The sequence below is a fragment of the Podarcis bocagei genome (genome assembly GCF_964188305.1).
Source record: "Podarcis bocagei genome assembly, chromosome: 1".
NCBI lineage: Eukaryota > Metazoa > Chordata > Lepidosauria > Squamata > Lacertidae > Podarcis > Podarcis bocagei.
The window spans coordinates 95,025,583-95,048,058 of record NC_138125.1 but is presented as its reverse complement, the minus strand read 5'-3'; the positions used below and the strand labels follow the sequence as shown (position 1 = coordinate 95,048,058).

The window sequence follows — 22,476 nt, the reverse complement described above, 5'->3', positions numbered from 1 at the left end:
TCTGTCCCTTGCGTTATTAAAAGGCGACACACAATTATTACTCTATGTGCTACTGAAATGTAAAAACTCATATTGGCAAATTTCTTATGTTATTTTAATAAATACGTGCACACATAATGGCTTCTTTCTCTTCCATTGATCTGGTTCTAAGGAATATTAAGATGAATGCCAGTAACCTACATATAGATAATGAAATATATATTTCATGGAGAACCAAGTCACAAGATGAAAATTTTTATTTGGAAATGCTACTAAGGTCCAAACTTGTAAAATCAGCCATGGTTTGGCAGACTACTTTGCATATCGTACTGAGAAGAGAAAGCTATGCTGTCTTTACAGTTGTGCAAAACCATTAAGATGTTATCTATATAAATTCATGCATGGATGTACATGTGCATACATCTATGTATACCATATACTAGCTAAGGGCCCATCAATCATGAAGTGGTGGGTAAGGTCGGTCCTTTTCCTATGCTTATGCACCACTTCTAACTAAATCCTTTACTACTCCATTCCCACTCACTACTACCCCCTATTTTCTGAGCAGAGAAGCAGGTAAGGGGTTGTTGGTTGTGGGAATGAGTTTAAGAAAGCCAGCCTGCTTTTCTAGGCCAGATTCTATTCTGACAAGTTCACCAGATGCTTAGGGGTGCCTTGTGGGGAAAATCAGATGCAGAGCAGACACTCTGCCTCAAATTGGGCAGGCCATCATGAAAAGAACAAGGATTTTTACGCTACCTCAAAAGACTAATACATTTGTTACAGCAGAAGATTTCCTGTATTGAAGTACCCATCATCAGTTGCATGGAGCGTTTTTCTCAGTTGGCAGGCATATAGGTGCAAAGAAAGAAAGGTCAGAGGGAAATTAAATGGGGGGGAAAAATCAAAGTGTGACAATTATGTCAAAGCTTAGATGTATGTACAGTGAACTCAATGTCCTTTCAAAATGCACATTTTATTCTCTTGAACAAACACAGCCCCGGTATCCAGGCCAGGTCTTTTGTTTTAAACTAGCCTTTGAAATATAATAGTTGCCCTGATCTCTGCTTTTAAGAAATCAGCTCACCAACAGTGTTTACATTTGAAATAGGAAGGACTTTGGCTTTGATCAGCACAGGAAGAACAAAAGTACAATTAGTCCTAAACTGAAACGTCGATTGTAGCTTTTCCCCACCTCCACCAACCCCTCTTTTCGTCTACAATAAACAGACACATCGTCTGTGGATTCCAGTGCCATTGGCTGTGTCTATATTTGTATTAATTGCTGAGAACTGCAGACATTTATTTTTTAAAAAAATTGGAACTTGCCAATGGTGACTTCATCTCTTGGGATTGCTCCGAATCACAGGCTTTAGTGCATGTCTAGGACAATTGCTCACTGTGCTTTAGATAAGTAATTCTTTTCAACTGGTTACTCCACAATGACATGAAAATTGTGGAATCCAATTTTCCCATTGGGATATTGTAATGGAGTCTATTGGCCTTGGAAGATCTCCCTTCCTTCCCCCGTTTCAGTTAACGTGCAAATATAATTTACCTCCTATTTATAGTTTCATGACCCATTTCATTCTCAGCCAAGATGTCTTTTGAGTTGAGATGATTTTAAACGAGATGAACAATTAAACTCTAATGGCCTGCAAAAGCTTTAGGCACTACAAACCACTGTGCATCAACTTGAACTCCTTAGCTGTTTAATTAGGAAAGGCTAGGCCAAAATCTGATGTGAAATCCACCAAGTTTGGGGTGGTGGAGGGGGGGGGGAACCTAAGTGAAGAGAGTTTGGCTTACAAAGTTTAATCTGCTCTACTCTTTATTAATAACTTGGGAAGTAACTTTAAAAAGAAATTAAATACAAATTAGTACAGTGGTACCTCGGGTTACATACGCTTCAGGTTACAGATGCTTCAGATTACAGACTCTGCTAACCCAGAAATAGTACCTCAGGTTAAGAACTTTGCTTCAGGATGAGAACAGAAATCGTGCTCCGGTGGCGCAGCAGCAGCGGGAGGCCCCATTAGCTAAAGTGGTGCTTCAGGTTAAGAACAGTTTCAGGTTAAGAACGGACCTCCGGAACGAATAAAGTACTTAACCTGAGGTACCACTGTATTTGTATCTTTTCATATAAAACAATTTCCAGTGCTTGCTCCTTAAATACATACATACAGAACTACCTACCTACCTACCTACCTACCTACCTATAATCTATCTATCTCCTGGTACTTCCATCTGACTGCCTCTCAACACATGCACAAGTTTTTCCTAAAGGGAACTTTTTTTTCTTTAAAGGACTATGTGCCTTTTCTCTTCTGTCAGATTTGTAGGAAGCTTCCGTCCAAAGAAATTCATTTTAAGGAGTATGTCTTCATGTATATGCAGAATATTTCCTACAAGAGTGTCATATTTGTTTCAAGGAAGGGAAGAAAGGAGGAAGGAAGGGTCTACAATGAAACCACTGGGCTTATTCAGTTTAATCCAGACTAACCATGAACAGAGTTGTGCTCATGGGATGCTCCCCACATGCTGAAGGGGAGGAAGGTGAATTGTGCAGATTCCTCCTGTTTGTAAACCCCCAGGAAAGCTGCTGTGGGTGACTGGGGGACCCTCCATGTGGGAGGTGACATGGGGACTCTTTTGGGAGGAAGTGCAGAATAGAAATTTGATAAAGAAACCAACAAATAAAAAAACCCCAGATAATACTAGGGCAAATTACCTCCATCCCTCTTGTGGTAGGGCCTTCACTGTATCTCAGTCATTTGTGCAAATGGAAGGAACCAGTCCATTTGTAGGTGAACACACCTCGATTCAACCATAGTTATTTTCTGCCTTCCATTCTGGCAACTGGCAAGGAGGATTAAATGCTCACTCAGCCAGTGAAATGTTGGCCAGCTGTCAGTCCTACTTTATGGCTCCTAAGTGCCAATATCATCAAGCCACAAAGAGAAGGATTTGTTGCTGCTATAGCACAGAAGTGGAACTCCCTTGAAACTTAAATACCACAAGTAGGGACCATTGTGCATTTTGTTCTGTCCCCATTTTAAATCAAACAATCCTAACAGCACTTCCCAAACTAATATATGGGTCAGAACAGCTTTCTCTGATTTTTTGTGTTGCAGTTCTCACTTGGGAAAAGTACCAAAATACATTTTAAAATGTGCATTTTAGGTTAAAGGAGTTATTTTTGGATACATACTTTACATAAAATGCAGATTTTTCATGTGGTTTAAAAATGGAAATATAGTGTGGAAACATGTCTGAATGGACTTACGGACATAGGAATGAACACGTGTGAAACTGTCCCAGACTGGAAATAGTGATCTGTCCATCTCTACTCACAACTACATTAGCCTAAGAACAACAGAAAGGAAAAATGAAGATAGTACTAAGTGGTAAGGACAGGTTCTATAGAGAAAAGAAGGGTGGGGGGAGAAACACCATTCATTTTCCAGACAGCTAATTGTCTGGCTAATAGGAAAGTTCATGCGGAGTCTAATAAAAGAACCTGTTTGGCATGGAACCATTGCTTAGATTTATGTTATGGTTAACAAGCTTACTACCACACAAGGCAAATCACCCTATCATCATTCACTGATTACATAGCAGGGGCTCCAGCAGATTAATGAGTGCCAAATACACAGAAGCAATAATTGGGCCAGAGAAAAAGCAGGAAGTGCATTGAGAATGAAAAGCGGAGTGGGAACTCCTGTGAGGTCTCCTCCCACAGTCTCCCTCGGCAGCACAAAAGCACACTGTTTTGAGAGTTAGTGTTTCACTAACAGAGCGAAGGCCAGGAGAAAATCACATATGATTTAATAAGTCTGGCAAAGCACCACACACACACACACACACAGAGAGAGAGAGAGAGAGAGAGAGAGAGAGAGAGAGAGAGAGAACACAAACAAACTAAAATTAAGCATTATTCCCATTGAGTTTAATTGAATATATTCAAGGAACCATGATGGGAATGTTGCAGCGCCACTGTTGGGCGGTAGGGTGCTTCCAAATCTATTTGCTGGGAATCACGCATGGGGATGATGCTGTTGTCCTCAGGTCCTGCCTGCAGGCTTATTGTAGGCATCTGGCTGGCTACTGTAAGAACAGGACTCTGGGCTCATGGGCTTGAGCCCTGATCCAGCAGGGCTCTGATGTTCTTGATGTCAGCGGCACTTAAACACATAACTTTGCTAAATGTCCAGGTGGGAAGGATGACCCCCCCCCCACACTTCCCCTTTCAGCTGTAGATCACCTGAACAACAACTGTGCTTTACAGCAGGTCATCAATGCAGACCTCCCTGCTCGCGAGCATTCAAAGGAATACATAAGAGGAAAACCAGGCCACTGGTAGCTTGTTAAAAAGTGAGAATCCACAGCAGAGAAAACGTGGAGCCCGAACAAGAGTGAAAAGAAGCAAGATCAAGCAGACAGTGAGTAGAGATTGTTTCTTCACTGAGAATACTCCAGTGACACTCTCAGCTTAATACATGTCGTTTTACGCATACTATATTCAAAAGTGACAGTGTATGTGGGTCATATCTGTACCACTACTGCCCCTTTTCTATGCATGAATCCTATAAGTATTCCAGCAAGTTTGTTAGAGTTGCTAGATCCAACTTTCATTGCTAATGGACACCCCAGATTGATGGAGTGAAGTAAGGGAAATTTTATCTCCTTTGATGGAGCTGAGACTATTATGAAGGAAGGAACATTCCTTTAAAACCCTGATCTTTCTATAGGTGAGCCTCAAGCAGAACCCATCTCACAGAACCTCTTCAGGTGGCCTACAGTGCCTCTGCTTGCACTTGAGAAGTTTCTACAAGGTTGTAAGGAAGAACACCAGATTTCAGTTAACCAATGGGCTATAATCACTTCCCATGCACCTATGTACTCTTCTACAGCTTGTTATTTCCTGCAGGATAGCTTGGTTGGTAGAGCATGAGACTCTTAATCTCAGGGTTGTGGGGCTCAGCCCCACGTTGGGCAAAAATATTCCTGCATAGCAGCGGGTTGGACTAGATGACCCTTGTGTTCCCTTCCAACTTTAGAATTCTGCAAATCTATGTACTGGCAAGAAGTAGCCCAGGGAGAGAGGCTGTGGGTTTTATTTCATTACAGATTTCCCGAATTTATCTGCATCTTCCACCAGATGGAGCAGAGGAGTCAAGAGAAACAGCATTACAAAGACTCTTTTGTTACTTGTAACTTGCCTTAACAATTAGGCAAGACAGTGGCAAGGAGACTTTTGTTCTTTCCCCACAGGGACTCGAAGCGGAGACTGGAGATGCTTTACCTTTCCTGTGTGGCTAGCGAGAATGGCTAGAAGAAATGGTTTTTAGTCACCAGCACAGCAGCTTCAGGCAATCTGGCCTACAAAATGTTGAATAAAGGCAGCAATTAGAGCATATTTTCAATCTTTTATTCTTTTTGATCAAATTGGAAATCACAAAAAATATAATAAATCCCATGGAGACACAATGTCCAGATCACCCTCACCTCACAGAATCTGCACATAATTACGGACTTTTAAAAGCTAGTTCTAGTAATGCTGTTATTTTCTTACATCACTGACAGGGGCTAAACAATTTATTTATTTTTAAAGCACAACTTGCTTCTATAGAATTCTAAAAAAATTATACTTTCCTTTTGTAGTTAACTCACATAGACAAGCCTTTGGAACGTAAACAAGTATTGTTGCATGATGTTTCTTCATATCAAAAATATCAGTGCCTCTGTCAACAGTCAAATGGAATGCTTAGCAAATACGCAGTTCCTATGGTCAGATCATAAATTAAGTAGAACCTTATTTATACCTGCACTACACCACTCCTATGCTTACAGGAGCATTGGACAACGTGAGAGCAAACACATACACTGAGAGACATTCGGTGCTTGATATGTGCCGAATGCAGAGACATTTGTTTGAAATAACCCACACATTCTATAAAGATATGTAAACAGTACGGCAGATTAAAAAAACAAAAACAAAACAAAAACCACCACTACAGTCAATTAAGATCTGAAATGGCCAATCAATGCTTCTTCATTATTTACCTATTATCCCTGAGCACCTTAAAAATTGCCCCCCCATCTTTCTAGGAAGGAAGTGTAACCTAGCAAGACCGCAAGAGCATGCCCCAGTCACAACTAGTCGTCCTACCAGTTTGGCACTGCTGAGCACAACTAGAAATGCACACACACTGTTCTTGGAAAAGGCCCCACTTACAAAAGATGCTTGTGTGATAATTGTGGCAGATCTGTCATTCAGACTCCACACACTACCCTGTTCTGGCAGATGTCCGATTAGCCATGCAGAGCAGGAGTGAGCAGTGCAGGCTGATGTCTGCTTAGTACGTGGACTATAAGGACTGAAAGTGCACTTAATCTCACCTGGTTCCTGAATTAAGTGCTGTGCACACAAGTGCTATAACTGCACCTGAAGAGGCTTGGGGCAGAGTCCACTGGGACCACAAAGCTCTGTCTGTTTCCATGGAACCTACTCCTGATGGATCCATTGCACCTTCCTTTCATCCTCATCCTCCAATTTTTAAAAGCCATTTCACATATAATATTCTTCAAAAATTAAAAAAAATGCAGAAATCACCTTGTCAGGGGGAAATCACTATCAAACCTACAGATTACAAAAAAGATTGCATAGGAGTATCAAATGGGCATAGGTGCATCAAATGGAGAGAAAACGCTCTTCTTTTCGTTTTCCATAACAGAATATGGCAACAATGATGTCATTTATTTTTTTCCTTTTAAAAATCAAATGATCTCACTTTATTTCAAAATTGTACAAAATGGCAAATGGCTGTTTGTAAAAAAAACCAAAGTCTCTCTTTTTAAAAAGATGTGGAATCCCAGGCATTGTACCAGTGGCCCTGAGACCATTCACAGTGCAGTGGAAATCATCATGTGAGGCAGAAATTACAACTCATCTTTCCTCTTCCCTATCTTTTCATGATCCCGTTCTCTGAGCGTCCGCATGAAAGTCGAGAATCCAGACTCCTAGAATGTGAGAGGTAAAGAAAGGCATTGGTTGCACAGTGAAACTGGAACACAGGACTCCAACGCATCTTCTACAGGCAAATGGGCATGCAGTAGTGCAGGCAGAGGTAAAAGGGGCAGGTAAGGCAGGTCCTTGTATTTATATGACAAGTGACCATTTGGTCACAAACTGAACACTTCCCTTAAGTAAAATAAACACTCTACAGCATCATGGTTCCTCTGAATGGATGGATGGGGTCAGAGTGGGAGTTAAGTACTTCATCACTCTTCCAGAATCCTAAGTGGACACAGCTATGTGAAGGATGCATGGTGCACACTGCTGCTACTGACTTCCTTTCCCCTGGCTCACTGTTGCCACACAACGTCCCCCAATTCCAGTCTGCTAACACCCGCTCTTGGTCTTGGCTCACTATTTTCAAAAGCCTCCTGCCTCCACCACTAGCAACTGTATAAGCTTCCTTCCTCAGAGTGGTAATCTCACAGTTCAGTCCCCACACTGCCCACACCTGGTCATATGTCCTTCATTATCTCAGTCCCCTCTTAAAAGCTTCCTCTGCTGCCGAGCCATTTTTGAGATGGAATAATCATTACAAGGAAAAGCTTCCAGCTAAACTCATCAGATGATTAAACCGCCTTGTGAAGGCTCCCCAATGTGAAAATACTTGAAGGGTGTAACCACATTCTGAAACAAGTCATTACTAAAAATGAACATGAAATTTGCAGGGCAGGGGAGTTCTGCTATTATTCTGCCATGTCTGTGAGAATTCTGCAGCAAAGAACTGTGCCTTTAATCTGCAGCATATTGTCTCTTTGTAAGTGATCAAAATAATGAGGTCATGCTCCCAAAACAGTGAGAGTTTGAGCCAAACTACCACAGAAGTCTGTAAGCTTTTCCATTAATTTCCAAGGGCTTTAGATTAGACCTGACAACTCATCTGATCTATTTGGGCACATGATGCAGAGGGAATGGAACCACTGCTATTCTGTCGGCTGCATCTGTCAATTTTAATTCAGAATGTTCCGCACCACTAGTTGCGAAATTTGAGATCCTAGTAAACACCCCAAAGAACTAGCTTTTGATTAGCAATGTACCTGCTATTACAAGTGTTATCCGAAACACATTATCCAGCCCAGTGAAGCTGTGTGTGATGTTTCTTTCTCCATTTCTAACAAAATGTCCAATACCCAAGTAACTGTTGAAAAGGATCTATAACCACAATTAAAATAAGCCCCCCCACTCCTTTTTAGTGCTCCACTTCAAGATGTGTTTAGCAGGTCCTGTTTTCAACACAGTAACATTGCATTGGTCTGTTATCTGCCTTTCTCCAGGCTCACTGCAGTGTAGAAGCAGTCTGGGATCCAAAGAAGTTTAGGTGCATGGATTTATTGAACAGCAGCCACCATCACATGGTCAATTATTACTTTTAAAACTGAAGGGACCATTAATACTGCTGTACGATATGGGGCCTGTGGCTCAAAGACTGGGGGTGGTATCTAGTGGTGACTGAGAGAAGGAATTCATCAGCAAAACAACCAGGAATGTAATTTTCAGCGATTTCCCCTTCCTCCTACACCTATCTTAAATCTATTCTGAATGGTTGAAAGACCTCAGATAAATATTCTACTGGGCCTGCCCTGTGCCTAAAGCAAGATACCTCTTTGGAGCCAAAGTGAGTGCCATGAGTCCCACTGACTTCACAGGGAACATTCTCTTTCACTGCATATGAGAAGCCCAGACTACTTTTTTAAAATGAGAGCTAGTAAGAGATTGTATCTTTATTTGCAATGTAATAAATACAGCCTTGCAACATATGAGTACAATGACAGTATATTAGCAGTTTGCTGCTGTACCAAAGATGCACTGTTAGACTCTCAACAGGGATAACACTACCTAACATAAGCTGAAATGTTGGCCTAGGAGGAAAGAGATTGGGGGGAAGGCAAGTTGCTCATCGCCACAAATGGAAATATTTTTAAACTAACGAAGGATTTAACAAAATCTCCAATTTCCCAGTAAGCACTTGGCAGTTACAGTCTACTCTGAGCACACAAGTTCCAGCTGGGTAGAGGGAGGCAGCCCTCTGCTAGTAATTGAGAGAATGAAGATGCAGAGGCACTCTGTGCTAACTCAGATGTTAAGAAATGAAAAGGACAATTGAACACTAGGACAACTAGCCAGATTCCCCACCCCAAAGTGTGATTTTGAAAGAGCAAGTGTATACTTGTTTTTTTCTTCCTTAGCCAAACAAACAAGATCTGTTGGTTTTCATAAATCCCTTTACTTTTGTAAGCGCATTTATAAAGCCAAAGAGATGGCTTAAACTCAATTCCCTCTTATTTATATTTCGGCGGATAAAGCTTCATTCTAAAAGCAAAGCACAACACTTGATCCATAACAAAGTTTACAGAATGGCTTAGTTCATTAAGGATCAAATTGTGGAGGTGTTATCCTGACAGAATTCCCACATGAACAACCTGTAAAAAGGCTCAACGAAGACCCACAGGATCGTACCACAAATCCTCTCTTTCTATATATCTACAGATTTTTTGTACCAGCAGCAATAATATTGCAGCCAAATGTTTCTCAACAACGTTTACCGGCCATATTAATATACAAAACAATCTTTCACATTAGGTCCCCATCTTCTCCAGGCAATTGTTAATAACCTAGCTATGGACCTTTAAACTGAGCATTCTTGAGTAGCTGGTAAACTTTTGTCTCCTCCATTTCAAGATACAAGTGAACTGCTAATAATCCATCTCTGCAAAACCTGAAATGTAAGGAGACATCAAGGTCACAAGCTAAAGGTGACCAGTGCAAACTGCCCAGAAAATGTGGGTTTAGGTCACAAAACAAAACCAACAAACAATCTATTATCATTTGGCTGTGTGTAGTGAATTTCCAAATGTGTACAGGGCAACCAAAGGCTTAGATTCCTAATGAATATGGAGAGCCCATTGGAACAGCTTCTGCACTACATTGGCTAGGAGTTGATGTGGAATTGGCAGACATTCAATTTTTGCATTTTCATTAGTGCTAAATTTTTAATAAATTATAAGACTCAAAATAAAAGCCTCCAAAATTTTCTACTGAGTTAATTCCAGATGCTAAATGCATGCATTATGTGTGGAATAAGGTGACACAGTCATGAGGAATTTATAATGGAAGCATTAAACTCATTGGCAAAATAACTGGCTCTGTATTATGTCCCTGTTGTTGCTGGTGGTGATTTTACTGTTTGCTGATGAAACCACTTAAAAAAGATACCCCCTCCCCACACCAGTACATCTTTTAGAACAGCACCATGTACTTACCCCTCTGTCTCCGTTATATTTTTCTATAAATTTTCCATAGTTGTAGTAGTTAAAGGTTGGGTAACCATCCACACCTTCCTGCTTACACAGGTCGTGGTTCTGTTCTTTGGCACAGTCCACTGCAGCATAGGCAATCTAGCACCGGAAGGAAAAGCAGATCAGCTGTCACCAAGTGTGATCCCATTCTATGGCGCACAGATACTTTCAAAATGAAACATATGCATTTTCACATAAACTAAGATATGGGAAATATTTCCAAAGGCTAAGCACTACCAGAATCAGAATTCTGAGTTCTTGTTTTGCCAATTCCTGAGAATAGGCGCTCAGGGCAGATCCAGCACCTTACCCCCCTGTGCATTAGTGGAAAATCCTTCCACTTGCGCACAAAGGGATGATACAAAGCCACTATTTGGTTGAGCGGAATCACACAAACGTGTGTGCTCCTGGACATGCTGTTTCCTGTTGCGGCACATTAAGCTGTAACCAAGGTTTGTTCTGAAAGGATCCTGTCCCTTTAAACTACAGCAATTCTTTAAGCGCATGAAGAGCAATGTCACTGCATCTCATAGAACAACTAGATTTCTATCTACGTACTGTACTTAGTTTCATTGATCTCCTGCTCTACATCCAAACATTCTCTGGGCAGGCAACAATGATATTCAATAAGACAAAGTAATCTCATTTAAAGTCACAGCAAAGCACAATAAAAACAGGACGTGAACAGTTTCACATTAAGCAGGCCAAAGCTCCAAACAAACAGACAGATTAAACAGTGGATGGGAAGGCATTCCAGAGCAGGGATGCTGCCAGGGGAAAGGATTGCCTACGTGTAATTCCCAAGGTTAGGACATTAAGGAGAGCCTCCATAGAGGATCTGAACTCCCTGGACTGCCACATACCGGAAGAGGCTTTCCCTCATGCAAGTAATCCAGGGCTTTTTATGCCATTTGTAAAACTTTGAATTCAGAGTGGAAATGGATTGGAAACAACTGCAAATATTTAAGAACTGGAGAAAAATTATTCTGACTGGAGACTCTGCTCAAGAGATGAACCACAACATTTCGGAGCAGCTGCAATTTCCAAGTGGTCTTCAAGGGCAGCCCTGCATAGTATGTATCGCAGGAATAAAAATGAAAGGTTATCAGAGCATGGATTACTGAGGCCAAGCTATTCCTGTAGCTTCGTCATAGTGCCTTATTCAGTTGCTACATTTTACCTCCACCTTGCCCCCAGCTGAGTTCAAGCTGGCATAAATGAGATGTTCTCATTTCATCCTTTAACGTAAGGCTGAGAGGTGGTGAAATCTAACAAGTGCCCTTGCATTGAAAGAAGAGCTTTGGATCAAGGCATCAGCTAATGAAAAGGGTGAGGGGATCTCTGTTGATTCCACTGTCTTCATGTAGACTTGCATACCACTTTCCCCCCTGTTCTGGAGGGTCCCCCAACAATCTGGAACAGATTTTCAGAGAACACTTTTACCTGCAGGTAGCAGGGGGTGGGGAATTGCCTGCTCTCCTCTTTTGCTGGTGGACACACCTCCGCTAAATCAAGAGCTCTTCTGTGAGCGCATGAGCAACAGATGGATTCCACCCAGTGATATGCAACCCAAAGAGCTTTGTGGATGAGCAGAGACTGAACTCCAGGTCTCCCCAGTCCAAGTCCAACCCACAACCCTCACTATTCCTAAACCATCAGTGGAATAGTCAGAATCCAAGTGACAGGGATAGGATGGGGAAACCTCAACACTGAACCAACGTACAGAAATAATGTACCTGGTTCAGGAGCATGGGTTCAGTTCCTAGAGGCTGGCTAGGGTTCAGTTCCTAGGGGCTGGATACAGATTACTCAGAACCCAAGGCAAAGTCCTAACACATAGGTATTATATGCTACATGACTGGGTTCTAGCATGTGAGTATGAGACAGTGGCTAATAATGTGATCAAATCCTACCTGAGCCACAAATTTACCACATACCTTTAGACAAGCCACTATTCTGTCAGGTCAGCTTACCTTCTAAAACAGGGGCATAAAACTGGTCTATCGTCCAAGGCCACCAAAGGATTACTGAGATTACATTAAGCTCCTTTGAACACATTTTTTAAATAAAAAAAGATATACTTGAAATATACATTTGAAAGGTAATGCAAAGTATTATCATATGCTGCCTCAACAGACTTCATTATAGCTGCTACATTATGTCTCAGGAAAAGGCCTGGCAAATGTTAATTCCTAAGAATTATCCTGCAATGCTCTGCTCTCTCACTAGGGCTCTCTAGATGATCCTTCTGCCTTTAGCGGACACTGATAGGTCAACACTACCGCAACAGCACTTTCTAAGACTATACTGCTATTAATACACATTTGCTTCACTACATCTGCCAGGCTCATTCCTGTAGAAAAGTCATTTGTTCAGTTTTAATCCCGTTTAAATACAGATATGGGAGCCTTCTACTTTAATTTTATTGTGACTGCTGGCTAGAATCTATTGAAGGGAAATTTAATGCAGTTTTAAAATTTAAGATTCCATTACACTGCTTCTTTTAGACTATCTGCTCATAATACCCCCCTCTTGCCTTCCGGGCTGTTATTGAGCCGCAGTCCCATAATTAAATGTCATTTAATATTCCATTATGACCTCTAACTTCCTGGTGATATGCAGTAAACGTTACACATGCACCTACAGCGGCATTCTTACTAGTTATTAACAGCTCTGGACAAGTCATTTTCTTTCTATTCCATTTGTTCACTCTGTGCTCCACCTAATTACTCCCTTGCTTGAATTGTTGCTGCCTTTGACTCTTCTTTTGCTCTAGAGCCATCTACTGCTGGGCAGGGAGCAAGTGTTGCTTACTTCTCAATGCAAACTCATCTGCTGGGTTAGGCAAGCTGGCCAGTATCTTGGCTGGCAGCAGCAAAGCCAGCTTACTTCCTTTAGGCATACCCAGCTGGCATGTGACAGTTAAAGTTATTTCCACTTAGGATTGTCATTTCCACTCAAAGTGTACGTTCTCAATGGGATTGTCCCAACACAGCTGACTGGCCCTTTGGAACCCTTTGTAAATTAACTGACAAATGCTCCTTCTCTGTGGATAATGAAGCGGCGCAGTCCCTGAGCCAAAATAAGAGAGAGAGAGAGAGAGAGAGAGAAAGCAAAAGCTCAGAGAAGCGTGCAACCCAACTGAGGAAAAGCTCAGTCAGTCTCCTTATACACTCTTTGTAAACCCTTCCTCAGCCCATCTCTTAATTTTCCCAGCGGCATTATAACCCCTTAAAGTCTCTCAATAACCAGCTTATGAACAACTAGCAGCATTATTTAGGCTGAGTCCATAAAAAGGTACCCCTGCCCGTACAGGCCAGTCGTGTCTGACTCTAGGGTTGTGCGCCCATCTCACTTAAGAGGCTGGGGGCCAGCGCTGTCCGGAGACACTTCCGTGTCACGTGGCTAGCGTGACAAAGCTGCTCTGGCGAGCCAGCACCAGCGCAGCACACGGAAACGCTGTTTACCTTCCCGCTATAAAGCGGTACCTATTTATCTACTTGCACTTAGGGGTGCTTTCGAACTGCTAGGTGGGCAGGAGCTGGGACCGAAAGACGGGAGCTCACCCCGCCGCGGGGATTCGAACTGCCGACCATGCGATCAGCAAGCCCTAGGCGCTGAGGTTTTACCCACAGCGCCACCCGCGTCCCTTATAACCCCTTCAAGTCTCTCAATAACCAGCTTATGAACAACTAGCAGCATTATTTAGGCTGAGTCCATACTTGTTATTATTTCCCATAGTAGGGCTAGGTAGTGTGATGTCCTTCAGGTGTTGCTGGATTCCAGCTCCCATCAGCCTCAGTCAGCATGTCCAACAACATCAAGAGGAAAGATGTTGTGCACTCTTATCCTACACCTTTCTCTATGAAGGGAAGATTCATATTAGAAGGAAAAATAAAATGAGATCTGGTGAAGGGCTGGCATCAGCAGGAGAAGATAGGTGGTGGCACTTTTTGTTTTGCCTCAAGCAGAGAAACAGGAGGTAACATCCCCTGGCCAGAAACCTAACAAATCAAGCAAGAGAAAGTGCACTAATAACACTACCAGTTGATGAAATAGCTACTGTATGTTCTACTACTATTAAGAAGTAGAATTGCTGGTGAAGTCCTGGAAGGTGCTGCATGCTCAAGATTTCTTGAAGCCTGAGGTCAAGGTGCTTCCTTAGCCATTCATGTGAATCATCTGAACTGTGGAGGCTGTGGAAACCTTTGTAGCAAACCTTTGCTAGCCTGGCAAGGATTGTCCTAGATTGTTCATGTCTGCCTGTCAAAAGATTCATGCAGCCAGCAGTGACCTCTCATGGCAGTACAATCAGAGTCTTTGACAGTCAGAATCTATGAAGACATGCATGCTTTCCTGGCTGCCAAAGGCTTTCACTACTGTCTGAACAAACAATCTGTACTGTCTGCACAAATGGTAGCCACCAACAGGAAGAAACTATGGAGGCTTGCAAGGCCCCTCAGTACATGGTTGTGAATATTTCCTGTGTCCAGGAAAGTCCTCTTCTTTTTGGATATCAGAGGGTGGGAGCAGTAATGGATTAAAATTTGGCATGGCAGGGAAGTCAGCCATTACATTTTAAAAATATATTTTGCATGAAAATGGCTTATTTTTGAGCCACAAGATAGCTTTGCCCAACTCCACTTACCGACAGTAGCAGCAGTGGCGTAGCGTGGGTTGTCAGCACCCGGGGCAAGGCAAGTAATTTGCGCCTCCTAACCCGTGGATTTGCGCCCCCTAACCCGTGGATTTGCGCCCCCTAACCCTAACCCCCAGATGTTGCGCCCGGTGCGGCCGGCCCCCCCTGCACCCCCCACGCTACGCCACTGAGTAGCAGACCAAATGATCCCAGCAACAGAAATGTACAAGCCACCAACTATCATTTGAGTGTTAACATTAAGACGAATGCTAGCACATGGCATGTCCCCAGACTTAAGAAATATTATTTACACAATAAAGATAAGCTCACTCAAACTGAACTTATATAAGCATGTGCCCAAGAGATCAGAAGCAACCAGCAATTACCATCATTTTTAAATAGCTGCCTTTCTCTTTCTCTGTCTCTCTCTCTTTTTAAAAAAGCCACTATAGGGAAGGCTGCTACTTATCTAATTAACACTGTAGCTCTTAAGATATCCAGTTGGTGTGTAGTAAATCCTGCTCAGCCTCTTGTTGATTTGAGCAAAGTACATACCCGTGGTTTTTTATCACTGGGACCAAGAAATCCTTTTATAATGTTTAAGAATTACTGTAATCAGTCCTTTTTTCTGGGGGTACTCAAGGGTACACAGTACCAGCACTTTCACACACACCCCACCTCCACAAATGTTAAAAGTGTGGCACTTATTATAACAACTTTATGGTGAGTTCCAGAACCATTTTTCTATTAAAAAAAGAAAAGAAAGAGCACTGACTATAATTCACATCATTAGGTCCCGTTTTTTAAAAGCCAATTTAGGTTTGTACTTCACATGCATTGAAGCTGGCCTTGGAATTCTGGGCTGCATCACTGAAAACAACTCAATTTTAATCTATTTCTATTTCACACAGCACTTCATGGTGGATCCAAACATCATTTAACACCCATTTAGCAACTTTCCACATGGAAAAGTTAACCAGTTTTGCTAAGATCCCACAACAGGGAAGCAGTGATGCTGGGTTTCATGTAACCAGATGTGACAAATAATTGCATTTCATCATGCAATTAGAGCCATCACCCAGCAGTTTTTAAGCGGCCACTGCTGACTTTACTGTCACTTGAATTCACCCTTGGCCATCTCACAGGTAACACAGATGTGTGAGTAAGCAAAAATACCCAGGTCAAAATTTACAAGTGGTACAGCCAAGATTTAGTGCACAAATATTAAAACCCAGAAGTGAACTTTGCATTAAAAAAGAGACTCCTAGTGTTTCTGAGCCATTGCATCATTTCCTCAAAATAGTTATTTGCTTCTTTATGTTACGATTTAATGCTTAAGATTCTCACTCTCTTTTAATTTGAGAAAAGTTTGTAAGCTATATACTGCCTAAATTTATATACTGCTTGATTGTAAAAAACACCCTCAAAAAACACAAGGTGGTTTACAAAAGGAATGCAATTATCAGTAGAAACAACTATTTTAAAATTCAAATAAAATTAAAATCAGTGATAAGCTAAAAACAGATTAAAACACATGCAAACATTCTACATATCTGGGAAATGTTTTTAGCAAGAACTGGAAAAAATACAATGAATGTGCCTGTCTGATGTCAATAGGCAGGGCATTCCACACTAAAAGACTGATTTATTCCAAATGTGGAATGAATATTATGCAGCACCTGTAACCATGCCAGTTCTGCTGATCGAGTAGACCTATATGGGGCAAGGCGATCTAAATATTATTTATTTAGTTCATTTTCTATCCTATTCCTTCTCAAGGTCCTTTAGCAAGTATCAGCAGCTAAAAAGAAAAAGAGGAGTATATTGACAAAATACCCAATTACATTTTATCAGATGCCTGTTCAACCCTAGTTGTTGAACGCCAACCTGAAAAGAATTTTTTACAGTTCTTCTGGAAAGCATTCAGCCCTGGAATTTCACAGACCTCTAGGGAAAGAGTTTTCCGTCTTGCTCTTCAAACTGAGCACACGAATGATACCGTCAGAAAGCTGTTCTTGGTTAATTGCACGATGGTACAAAAGGAGAGGAAGTGGTCTAAGGTATGTAGCGATGAATGAAGTACTCATTAATGCATGATTTTACCATACAGATGCTTCTGAATTTACCCCCTGGTTAATCAGGTAGCAGCAGTGGTTAGGGATATTTTGTGACATGCTCTGGTTCAAATGAAATCTTCTTTTTTTGCCTATTGGTTAGAAAACTTTGTTCTTTATAGAAAAAGGTGTTTTGGACAATGAATAGCTAAATTGAATTGGGGGAGGGGAGGAAAATGGCATGCAACTGGAAATAAATTTCACATTTTAAACATTTTTGTGTGTTTAGTCCCGTCCCCCCCCGGCAATGGACATATAGGTGTAAACAATTATTAATAATTACTTTTCATTAGAACTTTTGATAACTTGCATTCATGCCATATATTTTTATATGTATATTTTTCTTGATGCTTTATCACAGTGGTGGTTAGAAGTTTTATAAGCAGATGATTTTCTGGCTGTTTAGCAGGTTTTTTTTATTATAATTTCACAACTCCCCTGAAAAAGAACGTAAATTTGAAACATACTCTGATTTCAATATGGCTTTTGTAACATTGGTTGCAAAAATAAAAACATTATCTGCACTGCCTATAGCCTTTATTGTCTAAATGAGAAGTTTCTTTGAAATTTATTATTATTATTATTATTGTTATTATTATTATTATTATTATTATTATTATTATTATTATTATTATTTGTTTACCATATGAAAAATAATAAATCCCTCTCCAGCAACGTCCTTGGGAAGAAATGTTCTGCTAACTTTTCATAAAAATCAAGAAATCAAGGGTGAGATGCAAAAGAGAAGGAAGGATGCACCTCCAAGACCTGTGAATTTTGCCACTCTGAGATCTTGTATTGTACAAGTGCATAGTCTGGTTGTGATGATGTTAAAGTGGCCTGAAAACATCAAACCATTTATTTGTATAGGGACTTTGCTAATCTTACTCCAACTGCTTTGCTATTCCCCTGATAATTGGGAGGTGTTAATCAACAACAGCAAAGCGTCACCATATTAAGTGGATTAAAATCATTTGATTTACATACTACATTAGCAGCTTTTGTTTCCACTGCTCCCCACTGAATATATATTAAATAGAAAATGAATAAATATTTTTCACAATCGGTATCCCAGAAGGCCAATGGAAAGAGGAACTGGCTGCAAATATATACACATTTGTTTGCCTTCAAGGCAGTCAAATGTCAGCAATATTTCCACAGAAATAGGTTTCTTTTGGGTTACCAATTCAGGGGTGAAACAGAAATAAATTTCCCTCATAGTTTTTATGGCCTTGGTGGAAGAATAAATGATAAAGTGAGGAGTAAACAAATTCAACAATTTTTTTTTTTAAAAAGACTTTTTTAAGGGGGGGAAATGACATTGGAAAATGAAAAGAAGCTACTCCTAGCAGTGCTTTATTTGTAAAACTAGGGCTGCCATATGTCTGGAATTACCTGAACAATACCGGGTTTTCAAAAGCGGAAGTGACATCGGGGGGGGGGGCATTTCTGGAAGGCATTGGTATGTCATGGCTCTCAAGTCAAGTAAACTGAACATTTTTGGGTTTTCTGGAGGGGTTTTTTTTTTGGGGGGGGGAGCTCAACAACTTTCAGATTTTCCTAAAAAGAAGCTTGGGGTGTCCTGGTTTTTACTCTTTGAAATATGGCAATCCTACCTTATTCACCAAGCCTATATTTGGAGTATGCAATGTCTGGGAGAGCAAGTCAAACCATTGCCTCATGTCCAGTATGAATCTGGACTCTTAAAACTTTGCACAACAAATGGGGATTTATGTAGCTTCTGCCCTGTCCCCGCCGAAAAGTCCCCTTGTGTGGGAAATGTATACTTTTTGTGCCTTCTACAATTTCCAGTTTTAATTTAAATAATATGAAGCACTCAGGAAAGACACGGGTTGTGATATAGGAGCATCAGTGGGATGGGGGAATTGGTGAAAATAAGGGATGGGCACCTTGTATGAATAAAGCTGTTGCGGGAGAAGTGACAAGTATACTTTTTTCTTTTTTGTGGAACTCTTAAGTGGAAATAAACCAACTGAAGAGCACTGAAAATTTAAGACGACTACTTTTATCCACAGAAGGTGCTCCAGGGGCTTCTCCATTCATTTTCATCACTGAAGACACTATACATGTGTAATGACAGTGAAGAGACTGGGGAATCCCCTCCCTACGTGTGTGTGTGTGTGTACACTGTTTATACCTGGGCCTTGGATTAGAACCAATGGCTGATATAATTTGAACAGTAGCTGATGTGGTAAGAATGAAAGCAAACCAGCTATGCTGTGTTTTTTTAAAAAAAAATCAAAAAGATTACCCACTTCTTTGTGTTCAAAATAGATGGTTTATTGTAGCTTCTAAAAAAAAAACACCCATCGTCATTCACGTTGTTAGATTCAAAAGGAGATGTTGAGTTTCTTGAAATGTGAACATTAAACTGTCAGTTCCTCAGTGCCTTATCTGAAAATTGCAGCTAGTAAGTCCTTGCCTCTGTGGGATTTGCAAGAATAAGTTGGAGAACCATTTTCAGCACTATTCATATCATGACTTCTTCAAGCGAAACATATTCCAGGAGAGCAGTAAAACACAGCTTTCTGTTCTAGAGTGATTTATAGATGCAACTGTGAGACGTCTTTGGCCCGTGTTGTTATAGTATCTGAGTGCTTCATATTATTTAAATGCACTTGTATCTACATGATCCCTTGTATCACTGACAGCTGATATAACTGGTGGTTAAAACACTCAATCTGTATTCCAAGTGGCAATATACATTTGAGTCTGAGGCCAGAACTAGCTATTTTATTACATTTATGTCTTCTGTCAAAAGCAGCCTCTTTATACCCCCCACTTTCTCTGATAATATAAACCTGATTTGGGTGCTGAATCCCCTCACTTGCAAACAAGCATGTGAAGAGAAATTAGGTGTTCTGCCAAGCCCCACCCTCTCTGGCATGTCAACTCTACACAAGTGTGAGGGCAAGGGCCTGAGGGAGGCAGCCTCTTGTACTCATGGACCTTGGCCACAAGATTAATAATCCTGATTGTTCAGGGTTCAAAATAGTGTGGGGAGCCTCAAGTAGACATTTCTCCTCATGTCAAACCTTTGTCTTCATACTTGTGGAGGGCTCAAAACTATTGAGAGAGTGGGTTAGTCTTGGCAACACATCAACCCTTATTCTCATGTTTTGTTTTACACACAAGACTGGATCCCGGAATAGGGCTCTAGTAATTGTATATGACATGGTCATAATCCATCTTTCCTTAACCCTGAAAACAGCTACCAATGAAGTGGAATGGGGGTGAGGCCTCATAGTTGCCAAAACTATTCAGTTCTGGCCTTACTGCAACTCTATGGTCATCACTTGCTTGGTACATCATAATAAAGCAAGTTAAAGCGGTCAGATCCATCAACACATTGCAATTATTCCCTCCCTTTTTAAGGAATCCTTACGAAATCCTTGTCTGTCAGATTAACCTCCAGATTTTAGCATTCAGTTTTATAGTTTGACCATCCCACAGCCAACTATGTATAAATCAGTTGTCTTCTGAAGGTGTGTTGGAGTAAAAATGTGGAGGAGCGTGGAATGAAATGATAATACAAGGTAAATACAAAATTTAAAAGTGATTTTGAGTGTGTTAGAAATTACAAATAAATATAGACTAGCTTTAGGGTTGTTGTTTTTTAACTCTTGTGCAGTGCTATTTCCTTTTCAGAATTGTTCAACAGAACACCTGGAGTATTTTTTTGAAAGAGGGAAATTGCACACGGCACCTATCCATGGGTGGTGGCCTCTGCCATGAAGTCAGAATTGGGTAGTGGCCAGGAGTCTAATGGGGTCATGTGTGATCTCAGAAATGGGTCAGTGTGTTATTACAACGGCTTGTCAATCCTGAGGAGTACTCATCTTCAGCACTTTAAAAAAGAGATATTATACAGTACAGTATAATCAATATTTCTTTTTGTCTTACATCTTTAGTCGCAGGGTTTTACACCTCGACTCTTCAACCAGATTTCCTTCCTGGTCTAGCAATTCGAGCAAGCCTCTGCTAGTGATTATTCAAACTCAAATGAGCAAACAGCAAAGAATTAACTACATACTCAGCTTCACTTCGCTTAAATGACTCCATTACATGCAGACTTCAGGGCCAAAGTTCAGGCCCCCACAGTCCCTGTACTTGGGTGGGTAGCTGAGCAAAAACACACTACGCTCTCCACTCCCCAGATGATACTATAAAGTGAGGAGCAGTTGATTGTGGGCGGAGGAGGAAACTGCACTGTGCCTTATGAAGCAAATCACTGTGCAACCCAGGTTCCAGTAGCTTATCAACTTCCAGCTGCAAATGGCAGGCTGCTGGAAGTTCAGCCAGTAAAGTGATACACAGCACTAGCCACTTGGTTGGTCAAAAAGGTTTTTTAAGAAAACACAAGTAGAGTAGCAGCAGCAGTGGAGGCAGGAGAGAGGAAATAAGAACGGCCCTGCTGACCAAAAGGTTTAAAATGTGAGGCAGCAGAAAGGGGGACACCATCATAGAAGTGGAGGTAGGAGAAAGCAGTGGGCCAGGGCAACGGTGGTGGAGAAATGACCAGAGCAGTGTAGGCCCTTTTGCAGAGGACCCCTGGCTCGGGTGCATTCTCAAACCTTGAAGTGCCTCTGGTTTACACCCATACCTATACCCACACCCACCCACCCACCCACCCACCTCTGTCCAGCCTTTCCCTCCTCTTTTCACGGACTGGCTTTCTAGCTACCACAGGAGCCTGTAATAATAGAAGTCTCCTGCAGGAGCACTTGGCCTTTCTCCCATTAAAATATGTACCACCACACATCAGCTTATTGATTCAAGGAAATAAATCTCTGCAGGAGCAAATATTGACTTTTGTTATGAAAATGGAAGTGAATAACTATCTGAACATTGATTTTGGAAAGGAATGAAAAAGGGCAGGTTTTTAATTTCTCCCCCCTTCCTAAGTGTTCTTTTAAAAAGGATAACATTTCAGTCGGGAAAAGAATAGCTTAGAAAGTAGTCAACTAAAGATGACAAATCTCTGCTTACACAGAAAAGGATGTTGTTGCCAAATGACTTAAAGGTTGGGTTCTGCATGGGGCGTATTGCAAATCTTCTGTTCCCTGACAATGACTGTGCTGTTGCTTTATTTCTGTTAAGTATTATACATCATAAATACAGTGCTTCTTGGCCAAGCTAACCGTGGAGCCTCGATACGTCTTAGGATTTGCAGGGACCTGGTAGAAGGCACAAGGGGATTTCCAGGAGATCAACCCACACTTGACTGTGAGGGCTGTTTAATATATAACATGGCTGTGACAAAACTCATGGTTGTCACCAACTTCAGGGAACCAAACCTAATTCAGTCTCACTAGAGAGTACTATGACGTATGATCTGTACTATGATGG

At 41.2% G+C, this 22,476-nt stretch overlaps 1 protein-coding gene across 2 annotated transcripts in view; it reads right to left on the bottom strand.

The window, feature by feature from the left end:
- Positions 1-5,388: 5,388 nt before the first annotated feature.
- The window catches only part of PDIA5 (protein disulfide isomerase family A member 5), a 151,129-nt gene continuing 134,041 nt past the window's right edge, over positions 5,389-22,476 (bottom strand). For both annotated transcript variants that reach the window (XM_081188770.1, XM_081188771.1), the window contains exons 16-17: positions 10,318-10,452; positions 5,389-7,002 (exon numbers count right to left, since the gene is read on the bottom strand). In XM_081188770.1, the coding sequence (XP_081044896.1) occupies positions 6,922-7,002; positions 10,318-10,452 (216 nt within the window). In that variant the 3' untranslated portion in view covers positions 5,389-6,921. The remainder of the gene's footprint in view (positions 7,003-10,317; positions 10,453-22,476) is intronic.